The 16,434-nt window shown below is 34.9% G+C and overlaps 2 protein-coding genes across 3 annotated transcripts; one reads left to right on the forward strand and one right to left on the reverse strand.

Annotated features, from left to right (window-relative positions):
• The first annotated feature begins 422 nt into the window (after positions 1–422).
• Positions 423–7,758, forward strand: LOC25491143 (chaperone protein ClpC, chloroplastic). Of its 2 annotated transcripts, none has more exons than XM_024779170.1 (10): positions 423–629; positions 1,272–1,853; positions 2,690–2,805; positions 2,909–3,031; positions 3,121–3,306; positions 3,611–3,826; positions 4,239–4,456; positions 5,381–5,456; positions 5,572–5,661; positions 6,137–7,758. In XM_024779170.1, the coding sequence occupies exons 2-10, from the start codon at positions 1,289–1,291 to the stop codon at positions 7,313–7,315; spliced, it is 2,769 nt and encodes a 922-aa protein (XP_024634938.1). In that variant the 5' UTR covers positions 423–629; positions 1,272–1,288; the 3' UTR covers positions 7,316–7,758. The 2 variants fall into 2 exon arrangements, with proteins under 2 accessions (XP_024634938.1, XP_013461653.1); XM_013606199.3 differs by lacking the exon at positions 423–629 and adding an exon at positions 709–727 and having other exon boundaries at positions 6,137–7,315.
• Positions 7,759–8,384: 626 nt separating this feature from the next.
• On the reverse strand, positions 8,385–14,387 carry LOC25491144 (dual specificity protein phosphatase PHS1). The gene is made up of 11 exons (XM_013606200.3): positions 14,078–14,387; positions 13,949–14,002; positions 13,728–13,861; positions 12,929–13,130; positions 12,398–12,574; positions 12,146–12,306; positions 10,616–11,651; positions 10,071–10,217; positions 9,760–9,987; positions 9,187–9,344; positions 8,385–8,890 (listed from the first exon to the last, which is right to left on the reverse strand). The coding sequence occupies exons 1-11, from the start codon at positions 14,123–14,125 to the stop codon at positions 8,533–8,535; spliced, it is 2,703 nt and encodes a 900-aa protein (XP_013461654.1). The 5' UTR covers positions 14,126–14,387; the 3' UTR covers positions 8,385–8,532.
• Positions 14,388–16,434: the final 2,047 nt, after the last annotated feature.

Raw genomic sequence — 16,434 nt, forward strand, 5'->3', positions numbered from 1 at the left:
CAAATGAATGAATAAAGCATAAAACGACGCAAATTAAGGAGGCTTGTTTTAGAAAATATAAGAAAGAAGTATCGTCTACGCTTTTGCTACAGCGATGTAGATATTTTTAGGTATTCAATCAACATTTTAAATATTGCATTTAATACCTTAAAAAAAGATTAAAAATTCTTTAAAACTAACAACATTTATTTAATTTTTTTTTTTTTTAAATTAATCGGAGTAATTCACGAATTAGTAGTAGTAATCGTGTAAAAAAAACATGAATCTGATGGGGCCATGACATGCATGAGGAAAAGCCGGCTACGTGTCACATATACAGACACAACTTGGAATCAATGAGATGAAACTTAACTTGTTGGAACATAAATGATTCAGTGGGATAGAGGTTCCAATAGAGCATCATATCATACTATTACTTAGAAAGATAAAAAAAAAATATCTAATCTAATTATATTATCATCTTGTTATTATTATCTATTCATTCTAGTAGTAGTCCATTTGCCACCACAATTTTATTCCTTTCTCTTCTTTGCTTCTCTATCATATCATATCATATATATTATTATATTCTTATTAATTTATTTATTATACAACATCTTCTTCTTCTTCCTTATCACCACCTCCTTGAGGTATCTATTACTATATTTTTTTTTATTTTTCTTGGTTCAATTGTGTTTTCTTATCTGTTTTTTTTTTTTTTTATTTTATTTTTGGTTGAGTGCTTTCGGTGAGTTCTTTTTTCTTTCTTTGTTGCTGATTCATTAATTGAAGTTTCTGAATTGAGATTTTTTTTTTTTGTTAGTTAAGTTTTACCTGAAAGAATGATTAAGGAAGTTTAACAAGTTAAGCAGCAGAATGAAGAATGATTTACATGCACTCAACTTATCTTATAATTGATTAAACGAATGTTTTAAAGGGTCATTTCAAGTAACACTTGATTCTTTTTTCAGATACATCCAGCTTAATTAATTTAGCTGCTTAGGACTCATTTCAAAACAAACTATGATTCTTAGCATTTGTTTGTTTGTTTGTTAAACTATGTAGGTACTCTGTTGTCTTTGGAACTTTGACTTTTTTATTTTATCATAATCATACTACCATCTCCTAATTATTTGTTTACATGTTCTGAAAAGTCTTTTATGTTCATAGTATTTCCTGAAATCATGAACATGTCCTCTACATGATGCTGGTTATGATGAATAATTTTTGAAAAATCTCACATGCTTCAAGCGTAATAATTGTTGGCTAATATGTTTTATTGATAAATGCAGCCGGATATTCAGGAATCATGGCTCGGGTTTTGGCTCAGTCGATTAATGTTCCTGGCCTAGTGGTTGGGCACAAGCAAAGTCAACATAAGGGATCGGGAAAATCTAAAAGATCAGTTAAAATGATGTGTGCTTCGCGAACAATTGGATTAAGAATGCCTGGTTTCTCAGGACTTCGTACCATCAATCATTTGGATACTATGCTGAGACCTGGACTAGATTTTCATGCCAAGGTATCAATGGCAATTTCTTCACGGCGGGCAAGGGCTAAGAGAATCATACCTAGAGCCATGTTTGAGCGTTTCACAGAGAAAGCAATCAAAGTGATAATGTTAGCTCAAGAGGAAGCAAGGCGTCTTGGTCACAATTTTGTTGGAACAGAGCAGATTCTACTGGGTCTTATTGGTGAAGGCACTGGTATCGCCGCCAAGGTTTTAAAGTCTATGGGAATCAACCTTAAAGATGCACGGGTGGAAGTAGAGAAGATAATTGGAAGGGGTAGTGGATTTGTTGCTGTTGAGATTCCGTTTACTCCTCGTGCAAAGCGTGTATTGGAACTTTCACTCGAGGAAGCTCGCCAACTTGGTATGCATTTGTTAACATTCCTCTATTATACTTTATTACCCAATTTATTAGTTGGAGAAAGCATTTTGATCTTTAACAGTGGTTTTTGTTCTTATTTTTGATTGGTCTATAGCACTTGGCAGTTTTCCCGCAGTTTTTTGTCCTGTAATTTGTTGCTTGAATTAAGGTAGAGGTGTTTTGGTTATGCAAAGCTTGGTAAATATATCTATTTTACGTGAGGAGATGGGGACTCATCTATGTTTTGATTTCATTAAGAGGAGGAAGACCTAAGTGAAAGCGTAGAGAATCAAAAAAAGCTGCGTGATTATTGTATCACAGTAGAAAGAAGGAAAAAAGAAATCACGAACCATATGATAGTTTGTCTATCCCTTGTACTTCTATCCAGGCGATTGCTCCAAACCCTGTAATACATGGTGTTCCACGACCAAATAGATAGTACTCCTTCGGGTTTTTTTAGGCCTAATAACGATAAGAAATACAGCCAAGTCCATTAATTGCTAGAATTCCTTTTATACCCGTATTTTATTGTGAGATTTATGATAACTAGAAACCAGCGTAGTGGATGCATTTAATGATTATTACGTGTTATTTGTGGAAGAAAAAAATATTAACTCCTTTAAAAGCTTTTCCTTGATCTTGATGATTTGGTTTTTTATTTCTTATAAAAAGGAACTGAGACTGTACTATCTAGCTTTGATTGTATTCAAAAAATTGAGCTGGCGGCTATCTGTTTTTTTTCTTTTTTCAGTGGTTGGTTTGTGTTTGGGAATAAAAATCATATTAAATGTAAGTCTTAGCTTGTTAAAATTCTGACTCTTACACCATAAAAATTTCAGGTCACAATTATATTGGATCGGAGCACTTGCTTCTAGGTCTTCTTCGAGAGGGTGAGGGAGTAGCAGCACGTGTTCTTGAAAACCTAGGCGCTGATCCTACTAATATTCGCACACAGGCTCGTATTATGCCTTCATTTATTTATTTTTTACCACATTAATGTTTAAATTATTTTTTTCTTAATTTGCATTAATCTGATAATTTCTTTGGAATGGGCATAGGTTATTCGCATGGTGGGTGAGAGTGCTGACAATGTTACTGCTACTGTTGGCTCAGGAAGTAGTAACAATAAAACGCCAACTTTGGAGGAGTATGGAACCAATTTGACCAAGCTAGCAGAAGAGGTAATGACAGTTCCTAGTTTTCTTAATGACCAATGGTAGATGATACCAGGTGCATAAAAGCTAAACTGTTTCTCACCTGTGTCCCTCAGGGAAAGTTGGATCCTGTTGTGGGAAGGCAACCACAAATTGAACGTGTCACCCAAATTTTAGGCCGTCGAACCAAAAATAATCCTTGTCTTATTGGAGAACCTGGTGTTGGGAAGACAGCAATTGCTGAAGGTCTTGCTCAGCGGATTGCAAATGGTGATGTACCTGAAACAATCGAGGGAAAAAAGGTTAATAGAAAGAAAACATTTAGCCTTTATCGTTATTCTATATTTGAGGAGTCGACACATCCCTCTAGGCTGGAAGTGCATTAATGAGCTGATTCATTTTTAACATAATCTGAAATTCAAATTTTATTTAGAAAAATGATGTTGTCAAGGATCAATGTCCTCACAAGTTGGTAAACGGAGGCTTTGATACCATGTTATAATAAACTCTTCCAAAAGCTTAAATTGTTATTTTGAAGGCGCGTGATAATGAATGCTTTTATATATCCGATATATTCTTATGATATGCTTTGTTCACATGAACTAGGTTATAACCCTAGACATGGGTTTGCTTGTAGCCGGAACCAAATACCGTGGTGAGTTTGAGGAGAGGTTGAAGAAACTGATGGAAGAAATCAAACAAAGTGATGATATAATACTTTTTATCGATGAAGTGCACACACTAATTGGAGCAGGAGCAGCCGAAGGTGCAATTGATGCTGCTAACATACTAAAACCAGCTCTTGCAAGAGGTGAACTACAGGTAGTAATTTCCTCAAAGTGTTTAAAATGGATTAATTACGTATTGATTCTGTCCTTGAAGTCATTGTGCTATATCTAGGAGAATGATATGGTTGGTTTTTAGTTGTTGGATTAGCACCACTCTTGAACTTTTTCACAGGAAAAAGTTCTGACCTTCTCTGGTCATAAAGTTTCTAGCAATTCCAAATCATCGGAAAAGAATATATGATCCGTCTGCTGGTTGTTCAGTGTGGTCACAAGTTGTTGCTCACTTGCTAGCGTGTAATAAGAATTAAATAATATATGCATAAGTATCAAATTAATATTGGAATTTTTTCATTTAAAAATTAAAGTGGTGGCATTTCCTACTGGTTGTTCACTCTGCTGTTTATATTGAAATTGTACTAAACAATGTTGACTTAAATATTATGCAGTGTATTGGAGCCACCACATTGGATGAATACAGGAAGCACATCGAAAAAGACCCAGCTTTGGAGAGACGATTCCAGCCAGTTAAAGTACCAGAACCAACTGTTGATGAAACCATACAAATACTGAAAGGACTTAGAGAACGTTATGAAATTCACCACAAGCTCCGATATACTGATGACGCTCTTATAGCTGCTGCGCAACTTTCATACCAGTATATCAGGTTTGTCATGAATCGTCTATTCTCTATTTTGTTCATCTTGCATGTCAATTATTCTGGTATAGATATTATTTCGATATTGCATGTTTAAGCAGAAATTTTCTGTTGAAAATTGACGTACTTGTTTGACTTTTTGAATTAAGTTGTCCTCTGTGAATCTCTTGACATCATTTACATTAGAATCTACTCCCTCTGATCCTTATTATAAGAAACAATTGATTTTTTTGGTTCATTGTGTAAGTGATGTATCTAGTCTATATTTACAATAAGATACATTAATTATTCTATGAACCTAAAAAGTCAACTTTTTCTTATAATAAGGACCGGAGGGAGTATAAAATACAGATACTCTAAAATTGGAAAGGTACCAGTGTTGTGTGTATTGCAGTATTGGTACTGATACGTTTATGATATGCATAAGGTGTATCGTCGAGTTTGTATTTCTATTTCTTAATTTTTACTGGCGTTTACATTCGGGGTATGGCATGACTTTGCCTCATCTAGCAGTTTAACCATCTAAACTACGATAACTTGATATTTTATTTATTTAAAAAAAATTAAAAACTATGTAGCAATAATATCTCTGGATGTTTTCTTAATTTTTTATTATTTTTTTGTAAATTGTGATCATTACTTTGAATATATTGTATTAATGAGGAATGGCCAATTTCTCTTGACACATGCATCCATGTAAAATATGTTTCATGTTAATGTATTTAGGTAGAATCATGTCTTTAAATTTTACTAATTTCCCATATGCATACTATGTTAATAACTATGTTAATTAAAATGCTCATTTCAAAATGATTCCTGGGGTTGAAATTCTGGGGTTGAAATTCTCATTTAGCGGTTTGATTAATAACTATGTTAATTAAAATGCTCATTTCAAAATGATTCCTGGCGTATAATAACGTTTGCTCCCTGCAGTGATCGATTTTTGCCCGACAAAGCCATTGATTTGATTGATGAAGCTGGTTCACGAGTCCGTCTTCAACATGCACAGGTATATTGTTTGTCTACCCTTTAACTAGCAGTTCTTTTTTTTTTTTTAAAACAGGCCTTTAAGTAGCAGTTCTAACTTCTATTATTTTGCTAATTGGGCTTTTATGTGGTTTCAGTTGCCAGAAGAGGCAAAAGAACTTGACAAGGAGGTCAGGAAGATTGTTAAAGAGAAAGAGGAATTTGTTCGCAACCAAGACTTTGAAAAGGTAACTTCTTTCACTGAAGATTTAACTTTAAAGTTCAATTTATATACGCTCCCGGTGTAAAATATTTTTACATGTGCATCTAATGATGTGTTGACACATTATTTAATGAGTTAGAAACATGTGATTTGTCATGCTCATTAATGGTGTCAACACATCATTTGATGCATGTGTAAAACTTTTTTCCGCTGACAGTGTATAAAAATTTAATTCTATGTTTTAACATCAAACATTTTCAGGAAGATTGTCAACTACTTTTATCCAATTAGATAATGTTGTTGTCTATGAAAAATAATACTTGTGCTGGAGTAAATATAAGAAGTATGCCTGAAATTTTATAGTTGGCCTAGATGATCTCTGCTTCTAGCTTATTGAGTTCAAAAAACACTAGTGTTATCCCAGTTGTTTGTTCCTGATTCAAACGTGCAATGTTTTAGTCAATAATTTGTGACTTGGTGACACATGAATTTCTGAATAGGCTGGAGAACTACGTGATAAAGAAATGGATCTAAGGGCGCAGATCTCGGCACTTGTAGAGAAAGGCAAGGAGATGAGCAAAGCAGAGAGTGAGGCAGCAGATGAAGGTCCTATTGTGACTGAAGTTGACATTCAACATATTGTGTCCTCCTGGACAGGCATTCCTGTTGATAAAGTCTCAGCAGATGAATCTGATCGCCTCCTCAAGATGGAAGATACTTTACACAAGCGAGTCATTGGTCAGGATGAAGCAGTAGAAGCCATTAGCCGGGCTATCCGTCGAGCACGGGTTGGATTGAAGAACCCTAACCGTCCAATTGCTAGCTTCATCTTTTCTGGTCCAACTGGTGTGGGGAAGTCTGAATTGGCCAAAGCATTGGCTGCCTACTACTTTGGCTCTGAAGAAGCCATGATTCGTCTTGACATGAGTGAGTTTATGGAAAGGCACACTGTCTCCAAACTTATTGGTTCACCTCCTGGATATGTTGGTTACACCGAAGGTGGTCAGTTGACTGAAGCAGTTCGTCGTCGTCCTTACACTGTTGTACTCTTTGATGAGATCGAGAAAGCTCATCCTGATGTATTCAACATGATGCTTCAGATCCTTGAAGATGGAAGACTAACGGACAGTAAAGGCCGAACTGTGGATTTCAAGAACACACTTCTTATAATGACGTCAAATGTTGGAAGCAGTGTGATTGAGAAAGGAGGCCGCCGAATTGGATTCGATCTTGATTATGATGAGAAAGATAGCAGTTATAATAGAATCAAGAGTTTGGTGACTGAAGAACTAAAACAATACTTCAGGCCAGAGTTTTTAAATAGGTTGGATGAAATGATTGTTTTCAGGCAACTCACAAAATTGGAGGTGAAGGAAATAGCAGACATAATGCTCAGGGAAGTGTTTCAGAGACTGAAGAACAAAGAAATTGAACTTCAAGTAACAGAAAGATTTAGGGACAGGGTGGTTGACGAAGGTTATAATCCTAGCTATGGAGCCAGGCCTCTAAGAAGAGCCATCATGCGACTTTTGGAGGATAGCATGGCTGAGAAGATGCTCGCCAGAGAGATCAAAGAGGGTGACTCCGTAATAGTGGATGTTGATTCCGAGGGTAATGTGATTGTTCTCAATGGTACCAGCGGTACTCAAGAGTCGTTACCAGAGGCTCTTGCTATATAATGTGGTTACCTTTTCCATTATGTATGTATGCACTTGATTTATTAACGCATAGCCATAGTATGTTTTACTTGTCGATAAATCTTTTAATTTATCACTGATAGGCCCAGTCACGTTTTCCCTCAGCAGCCTAGCAAATCAAGTTGAGAAAAAGGGGGGTTAACATTATAGGAATAAGTGGGATAGGGGAAAACCAAAAAGGGTGTGGGAATGATGAAAAAGATCTGTATATGACATGCCTTGGACATGTTCATCTTCATCCATGGCTATTTCGTTGGAAGTTGGAGTGTTTTATGTTTTCTCTGATAGACTCTATAATGTAACATCCCAGCATTGCTGTATAGTATTGCTATGGCGTATTTATTGCTCGACATGTAATGACAAATACTTGTATGACAACCACAAATTCAGGGAAATTTGAGCTGTTTAAAATGTTGTCCCACCAATGTACAGGGTTGCATGTCTTAGGTTCATTCTATAGATTGTATTCCTAGTTTATGGAATGTCATATTTCGTTTTCCGCATAAAATTCCAATGTAATGATCGTCGGCATACAGTATCTTTTAAAGAAAGAAATAAGTATCCCCAAATAAACTTTTTGATATAGTCTGATATTTGGCGAGGATGTGGAGCAGTCCAAAGTGTGAGCGAATTGCCTGGATAAAATTCAATCCCCGAGGTAAGGCAGTTACTAAATGAATAAAGTGTCACTATGGTTTGATAACCTACCAATTGAGTTTACCATGAAATTTACAGAGTTTATAATAGAATAACTCTAATCAAACTTAAGCCAGAGCCAATGTTAGGGAAAGATTTGATCAGATTTGTCAACCCATTAGTTAAATAAAAAGCAATTTGAATAGATTTTTTAGTAAATACTTGATGGATAGCTTCTAATTGCACGCTTAAAAGTTCTATAGTTCCATTTTGGTGCGAAAAATGGAGTATGGCATACGGCATTAAGTTTCAAATGGGTAAGTATCGGACAAGGATTGCCTGCAGGGTCCTCCATCATTTACGCAAAATTTACCCAAAAGTTATAAAAAGTTTGAATAAAGAAAAAAACCAGCGGTTGAGTTTAACTGCAGGTAAGTAACCATACTGCAAGAAAAAAACTAAAAGATTTCATATGCTACGTTGCCAAAGTTTTAACCCCAATGAAAAATCCAAGAGACTGAAAAAGTAAATCTTCAATGACCTTTTGTTGCAAGAGAAATATATTAATCTGTCATTGAATGAGATTGCCTTTGAGTGGGGCTGACTCTCCCACCACGGCTAATATTCAAATTGGTTAATGCCTTTTGGATTTCCATTGTCATGGCACTATCAACACTCCCTGATGATAGCCTTTTATGTGACTTCTGAAGATGGATCTTAAGCGAGCCGCTGCTCAGTCCAGCATTCTTGCCACATATAGGACAAGTTTTCATCGTTGGTTTCCGCCGCTGCCACTCCATTGAAACCTTCCCATGCAGTTTTTTATCAAGTCCTTGTAAGATCTTTGCAAAACCATCATTAGGCTGCGCTCGGCTGTGAGCTTTTCTCATAGTATTCCATGCTACTGATAATGTGAAATTCCTGCATCACAATTCACAATTGCTTTCAGTTTCAAACTGTCCCGGATGTCACTTGCATTGATACTCTTAACATCAAGGAAGATAAACTTAAAATTGCCAATATCACACATACTGAAGAATATTTCGATTGCATCATTGGTAATTGTACAAATAAATATTTCAATAGCTGAAATAATTTGTGATTAAGATTAAACTAATTAATTATAATAAATGAAACATTGATTTGGTTATGGAGGGCTGTCTCCAGAAAACATAAGTTTCAACTTTAGACAACATTGTGTTTATAGGTTTACTTACTTTCTGAGCATCAAGTAAGCAAGGAGTACAGTGACACTTCTGCTTCTCCCTTCAAAGCAATGAACTAAAACTCTCTGACCTGCTCTCTCAACATCTTCTATAAAATCACAAGCTTCATCAAATAGGATGCTGATGTCGGAATTCTCAGTGTCACATACCTGTTCAGATAGGAGAGTGAAAAGAAATATGAAGATTTATTGCTTGGCAGAATTTAAGAGGTCAGAACCTTTTGATGATTCGTCCTTTAAAATAGTCACTCAAAACTCATCATGGCCTCCAATAGAAAACAAGATTAATCCCATATGAAAATGCATAAATATATAAATAATATAAACAAGACTTAGACAAGAAGGAAGTCCCCATGAGCTTAGCTCAGTTGGTAGGGACATTGCATTATATATGCAGGGGCCGGGGTTCGAACCCGGGATTCCCCACTTATTCACTTTAAGAGGTGAATTTCTAGCCACTAGGCTACTCGACCAAAAAAAAAGACAAGAAGGAAGTCAACCAACTCTCACGCAAAAACCTTTGCAAATAAATTAGTAGAATAATCAGGGGTAAAAGATGACTTACAGAGAAGTTTTTGTAAGTAAATAGATCAGGAAATTGAGAATCTGATTGTCCAATTTCGTTAGCACATAAACACAAAATATGAGTGATTCCCAAGTGTTGCATTGTGTGTACAGATCGAGCACATTGTGCTCCACCAATGAACAAATTATTTGTAACAGCGGATGGTCTCTCTGTGTTTTCAACCTCAGATATCAATGCAATCCTTTCAAGGATATGCTCAAGTCTGACCTGAAAATTAATGGTTATGAATATGTATCCTCTATGAATGGATTGACTTTAATAATTTTGCATAACATTTTTAACTCAGATACCTTCAATTCATATGCATCAACAACGGTGTTGCTATCACTACCCTCAAAAAATCCTGAATTGAAATTATTCTCCTGGCATAAGTTGATAGCATCATTTTTAAGCATTTCATTCCAATGTTCCAATTCTTTATAAGATTCTGCATCAACCTGGAAAGTATGATAAGGAATAAGTCAAGAGGGAAAAAAAATGCATGGTAAAAGAAATGTCGTGGTACATGTAAAGACACCAATTCAATTAAACAATAGGAGAAAACAAGAGGAAAAAGTAAGAGTAGTGCGTTTCTCCAAAATAAAAAATCAGTAACAATTTGCCCATAATTGATACTTTCACTCAGAAAAGCAATAGCCAACAAAAGCACATCTAAGCCATTGTCCACAATAGTTAACTTTGTTGACACAAACTTGCCATAAATCATTTTATTTTGCACAATAAGCATATGAATAAAAACAATGCAAACAGTGCACCAAAACAATAACCTGGATAAAAACATTTGCAGAAGCAAGGTCATGTGCTAGTAAACAGACTATGCTACCTAGAGACAAACCTTGGCAAATTTATGAAAGTCGCGGAGCTTAGCTGTAAAGCGGGAACCAAGCAAAGGCTCCACACTTCCTTTAGAGGATTTTCCATGACAACCTTCTCTTGACATAGGAGAAGCAGAGTCACAAAAATCTCTATTGCCTGAAGATGGTGATGCCCTTGGAACAGATCTCTGTGAATCTGAATCACAAGAATCTCGATGGCTATCATTAGAAAACTTCTCCTTACTTGTTGGAGAGTGACAACTACCAGTAGCAGGTGAAGGTGAATCTTCTTTTTCAGACTCCCCCGATGATATTTTGCTTATAGTACTATTAAATGATCGCAACAAGTCATCAAGTTTTTTGTGCAATGAATGTAGGAATACATGAAATCCTTGCAGATCCATGAGAGCAGCACGAAAACCACTGCGGAACTCACGAACTATTGATGTTATGTCACTTCCTTGTATATCAGCACTTCCTAACTTCCCTCCAGTTATATCATGTAAGAGGTTAGAGGAAAACTTAGAGCTATTTAGTACTAACTCAACCAACTTAGGATAATTGACCTGATCGTCTGCACGTTTTCCAGTTGGGGGTCGACGAGGAACACCAGAGTCAATAGCCACAATGTTGGAGCCAGTAAACATTGAATCTCCTGATGTTTGACTTTTAAGGCAAATGTCATCAGATGATTCTCTTATCTGTGTAAGATGAGAGCTTTTTGATCTTATTCCATAATTATGAGAACTCAATCTGCTATCTACTAAAATTGACCTCTCTTTCTGAAGCGTCCCAATCACCCCGGACCCATATCGGTTCATTGCAAAATCAAAGGCATCTCCTATTTTATCTAAATTTGAAGAGATTGTCTTTTCGGCCAATAACAAATTTGCAGGGTTCCCACGCCACCTAAGTTGACGGCATGGAAGCCTGTCTTCATTTCTGATAACAAGATCTAACATCATTACCCTGCCAAGAGCTGCTGATATTCTTTCTGCAGAATCCTGTGATTCAAATGCGCTAGAGCTTTCAAGCAAAGGTGAACCGTGTACATAACTACAAGATTATGAATGATTAGAATAAATATCAAATGTTATCTTGCAAATGAATAATTGACAACAAAATACAATTCATTATTTACTTTCATTTCATTGTTTTTTCTGAGAAATAGTGATATTAAATTTAATCTAGTTACTAACAATGTCAAAATAAAAAGACCCATAATTTTCAAACTACCCCAACTTCCAATATATTACACATGGAGAGAAGATTAAAAAAATTATTTATTTTTTGGTTATGGCCAAAACTGTGTGACTGCCATATAGAAATTTTGATTTCAAATCGTTGAAGTAACCCAAATATAGGATGATATTTTTTCACACCACATTTGAAATTTTCAGGTCATGCCCTATCATGAACAGAAGAACATGACTATTAAAAGAAAATTCTCAAGAGGTAACAAAAGCCTCACGGCAAGCAAAGATATCTCATGCTGCCATCAGAGCCATGCTGAAAACTTTTGTCGTATGAAAACTATATTTGAATTATACCTCAAAAACAAGAGGCACCGACTAAGCTCAAGTGCTTCCAAAAGTTCGGAACATGTCGTTTCACCGATTATATCACTCTCAGAACTTGCTGAGTCCCTTGCTTTTTCTGCAGCTTTCTTTATTTGGAGCCATTCCAAACTGGTATTGTGAATGACTCTAGCCTGTTTCTTACAAATAAAAGTGAAAAATGAATATGATTGCTACAAATTACATTGCGGATGTCATAGTTGAGTTAAGTAAGAAGGGAACAACCTGTGGAGTTTGGACTCCCAACCGCTTCGCAAATTCATATCCAAGGCGTTCAGACTGTGTAGCCATTCTTGATGACGATATCTTTATGACAGCTGCTGCTTCTTTTGGAGAAGCATCATCACTTCCCTGAACATTGAAAATGGCAAAGAAGACAACCCCTCCAGAATTTACAGTTACCTATGTGGACACAAATGAGAAGAAATGAGACAGAAGCCATGAAAATAAACAGTATGCACGCATGCTTCTGCACCACAAAAAGAAAATAAAACACAACAAAACATTAATTAAATAAAACGAACATGCCTACACTAGTATTCTAGAAATATACTTGACACCTAGAAAGAATGAATTAACATAATAGGTGCTGATACAGCATGGAAGCCCTAAGCGAAATAACTGAGACAGAAACTTTAACCAGGAAGATATTATAATTCTTTATAAACATTAAAAAACAAATAAAAATCACATATTCTTCATCTGCATAGTTTTTGTGCGCGTAAACAGTATAATGAGCATAAGAAAACATCAAACCTCAAGAGCTCTATTCATTTCATCCTCAGAATGTTCATTGCTGATGGCGTGCTCAGTGTGGTGAAGTGAAGAGAGCATGTCCCAAGAAAATGAACTTGATTCAATGTCCAACATTTCAGCTTTACCAAGCCTGTCCCACAAACTAATTTCAGTTTGCTCGGGAAGCTGATCAATTTTTGCATCCTCTGCAGATTCTCTAAGACTATAAATAATTTAAATCAGTTATCAACAACTTTAGAAAGCATATTGAATCCATGACAAAACATTATGACATCTCTTGTTACAGCTTCTTTTTTTTTTTAAATAATCATTTTTTAGAAAAAAATCATCAGTTTGTTACCGATTTAAGGAAAACAAAAATCCAAACACTAGTTCAAATTAGAAGCTGTTTTGAGTAGTTCCTCCAGAAAATCATTTTCGATAACTGATTTAAAAATAGAAAGAAAGAAAAAAAATGTGATTTTCATTATGGTAATCAAACGCAAAACAATTTTTTGAAAATCTCTGGATATTAATCTCCAAGAGTCGTTTGTTAGAACTTATTTTGTAAAAAAATTTAGTTTTTCTTTAAATATAATCACTCCTGAAAATTTTCATCTGTTTGTTACAGATTCTTTAAAAAATGAACCAATCTGAAAATATTATAAAAAAAAATGTTTGAAATGAGATGACGTTTTGAGTAGGTTTTCTTAAAAATAATTTTCAGTAAGTGATTTTCTTTTCGGTAAACAAACACAACTCCACTTCTGTAATGAGAAAAATGAAAATGATAACAAGAAGAAAGTAGTATGAAACAAACCAAAAGGGGAGAGTGGAAGAAGAGCGAGGAAATCCAGAGGAGCGATGACTGGAAGTTCGTTTACGAACTGATTGAAGCCATTGTGTGAACATAATAGCAGGTCCAGCAGTGATGTCTCCCAACATACACAAAACCTGAAATCATAAAAAAAAAGTTTTGAATTGAATGAATGAAGAAAATTGAAAATAAATAGAAAGTAGCATACATACATACATACATACCCGGGAAGTAACAGTGAGAGGTGATGATCCCTCAGAATCAGAATGCTCTTTACCCTGCATTTATTTAAACACTGTTATTGATTTGATTATGATGATAGAATGAAATTATGAGAGGGAAAAGAGACCTACCTGGTTTTGATTATTTTGAAAGGAGGATACTTGTTGCTCTTTTGACATGTTTCACTATTTGAATTTGAATGAAAAACTGCCGTTAACTGCAAAATTGATGGAGGGAGGAGCCGGAGAAGGGGTTATAGTCTATTTATCTCAGATTTTTGTCAAACATTTTGAATTCAATCCCTCGTTATTTCTATATTAGCGGAGTATAGTATATTAGTATACTACTATGATAGTGTTATTATTTATTGAATAATATTTTTTTTTCATTTATTGAATAATAAATATATCATATACGATGTAGTATATATATTAAGAAGGAAGAGTAGAATTTAAACTAGAAAAGTTGAGGATGCAGTGGAGGTTGGGTGAGTCAAAAGAAAAGGTCGGTTGGGATGAGACACAGTGTTTTGGCTATTTGTTTTCTGAAGAAGGGTGGACTTTTTTTTCAACGTTTTTTCTTTAAACTTTTTTAAATCAAATTTACACAATTTCATTTCATTGCAGAATGTCCAATGTAATTTTAGACCATTTAAAACTTTTATTTTACTTTGACTGCATATGATAAATACGATAGAAAAATATCACGATAATGCTTGGATATTTTGTGTATCATGTTTTAAAAGATTTATCGACATTTTAAAATTAACTGCAATCTTTATTTATAAAAAAACCTCAGAAATTAATTGTGATTTAAGGAGTGTTTCTTTCTAAATTAATAAATTTATCGACTTTTATATTTTATAAGGAAAAAAAATATCATTTTTATCGTTTTTTGAGGACATCATTCTATTGTTTATCCAGAAGATTTTTTTTCTAGACACTTTGATAAATATTAATTGTAACAATTTTGAAAGTGATAGGAAATAATTTATAAAAAAACTCATTTAGCTAGTAGTTCCTAGATTTTATTGTTTTAGAAAAGAGTACTACTATAATATAATATTATTGTTTTAGAAAGTAGAAAAAAAAGCTAGTAATTTTTTTTTTTGAAGAAGTTAAATTGCCATTGAAAAAATTTAAACCTAAGATCTTGACGAGGGTTGCAAGTCAACACTAATGGAACAACTCAAGTGGCTTTAGAAACTCAAATTGATTGATTGTATTTAATATTAATTGATTGCATTTTTTTTTTGTTACAAAGCTAATCAAAGACAAAAGAAAAGAAAGCAAGAAACAAAAGGAAAACTAGGCTCTAGGGAAGAAGACTCTCGAGGCGTCACTTCAAAGCAGCAAGAGGAGGTCCTCCGGAGGAGCAGTGTGGATGACGAAATCAACATTGGACACGACCCCTAACTTTGCCATGAAATTAGCACTTTGGTTACCTTCTCTGAGAGTATGATAAATTGTAAAATTATTGGTGGCCAATATATCCTTAATGTTCTATATAAGGACTGCATATACATGATAGTGCGGAGTGTGCCCCTTTATGAGATTAATGGAGAGGAGGGAATCCGAGTAACATGCCAAATCATCTATACCTATGTCAACAGCCATGCGCAAGCCGTGATAGATTGTTGTTAGTTCAGCCAACAAAATGTCTACTTAATGGGAGATCATACCTGAGAAAGCCGAGAGGAAAAGACCCCATTATTGCGAAAAATGCCGCCAAAACCAGTACGGGTTGGAGTACCATTGCAACTCCCATCAACATTCAGAATGCCGCCAAAACCATACATGGTCATCACATTGTATCCTCCTCTAAAAAAAATACTAATTGTATCTTGCCGGTTTAAATTCAAATTGAAAAATCTAAAAAGAAAAACGAAAACGAAAACCAAATTCAAATATATTTAATTTGTTTTGTTTCCTAATTTATCATCCTGTTAAAATTTTCAATTGCTTTCCTTTTTTTTCTTGACTGATCAATTTCTTTCCTTTTATTTCACATTGTTTTCGGTCATCACATTGTTTTCTTTCCTTTGTTTTGATTTGGCTTAATTGCACTTTTAGCCCTCTATCTTTTCAAAAGTTGCGATTTTGGCCCCCTAACTAATTAAAATACAAAACAACCCATATGTATTAGATCATTGGCAGTTTTGGCCCCCAAGACCACTTTTGATTTAGTTTTCGCTGACGTGGCACCCACATCCCTTAAGTGAGGTGCCACGTGACGACCATTGTGGGTGACACATCAGCGAAGACTAAGTCAAAAGTGCCTTTGGAGGCCAAAACTCCAATACATAGGGAGCTGTTTTGTATTTTAATTAGTTAGGGGGTCAAAATCGCAACTTTTGAGAATATAGGGGGCCAAAAGTGCAATCAAGCCTTCTGATTTCTTATATTATTACCGATTCTTTTCTTTCTTTTAGTAAAATTATTTCCACGTTCAAATGGTAAGAGGTCCAAAATCAAATTATGTTGTTTCT

Source organism: Medicago truncatula, chromosome 3 (assembly GCF_003473485.1).
Source record: "Medicago truncatula cultivar Jemalong A17 chromosome 3, MtrunA17r5.0-ANR, whole genome shotgun sequence".
NCBI classification, from domain to species: domain Eukaryota; kingdom Viridiplantae; phylum Streptophyta; class Magnoliopsida; order Fabales; family Fabaceae; genus Medicago; species Medicago truncatula.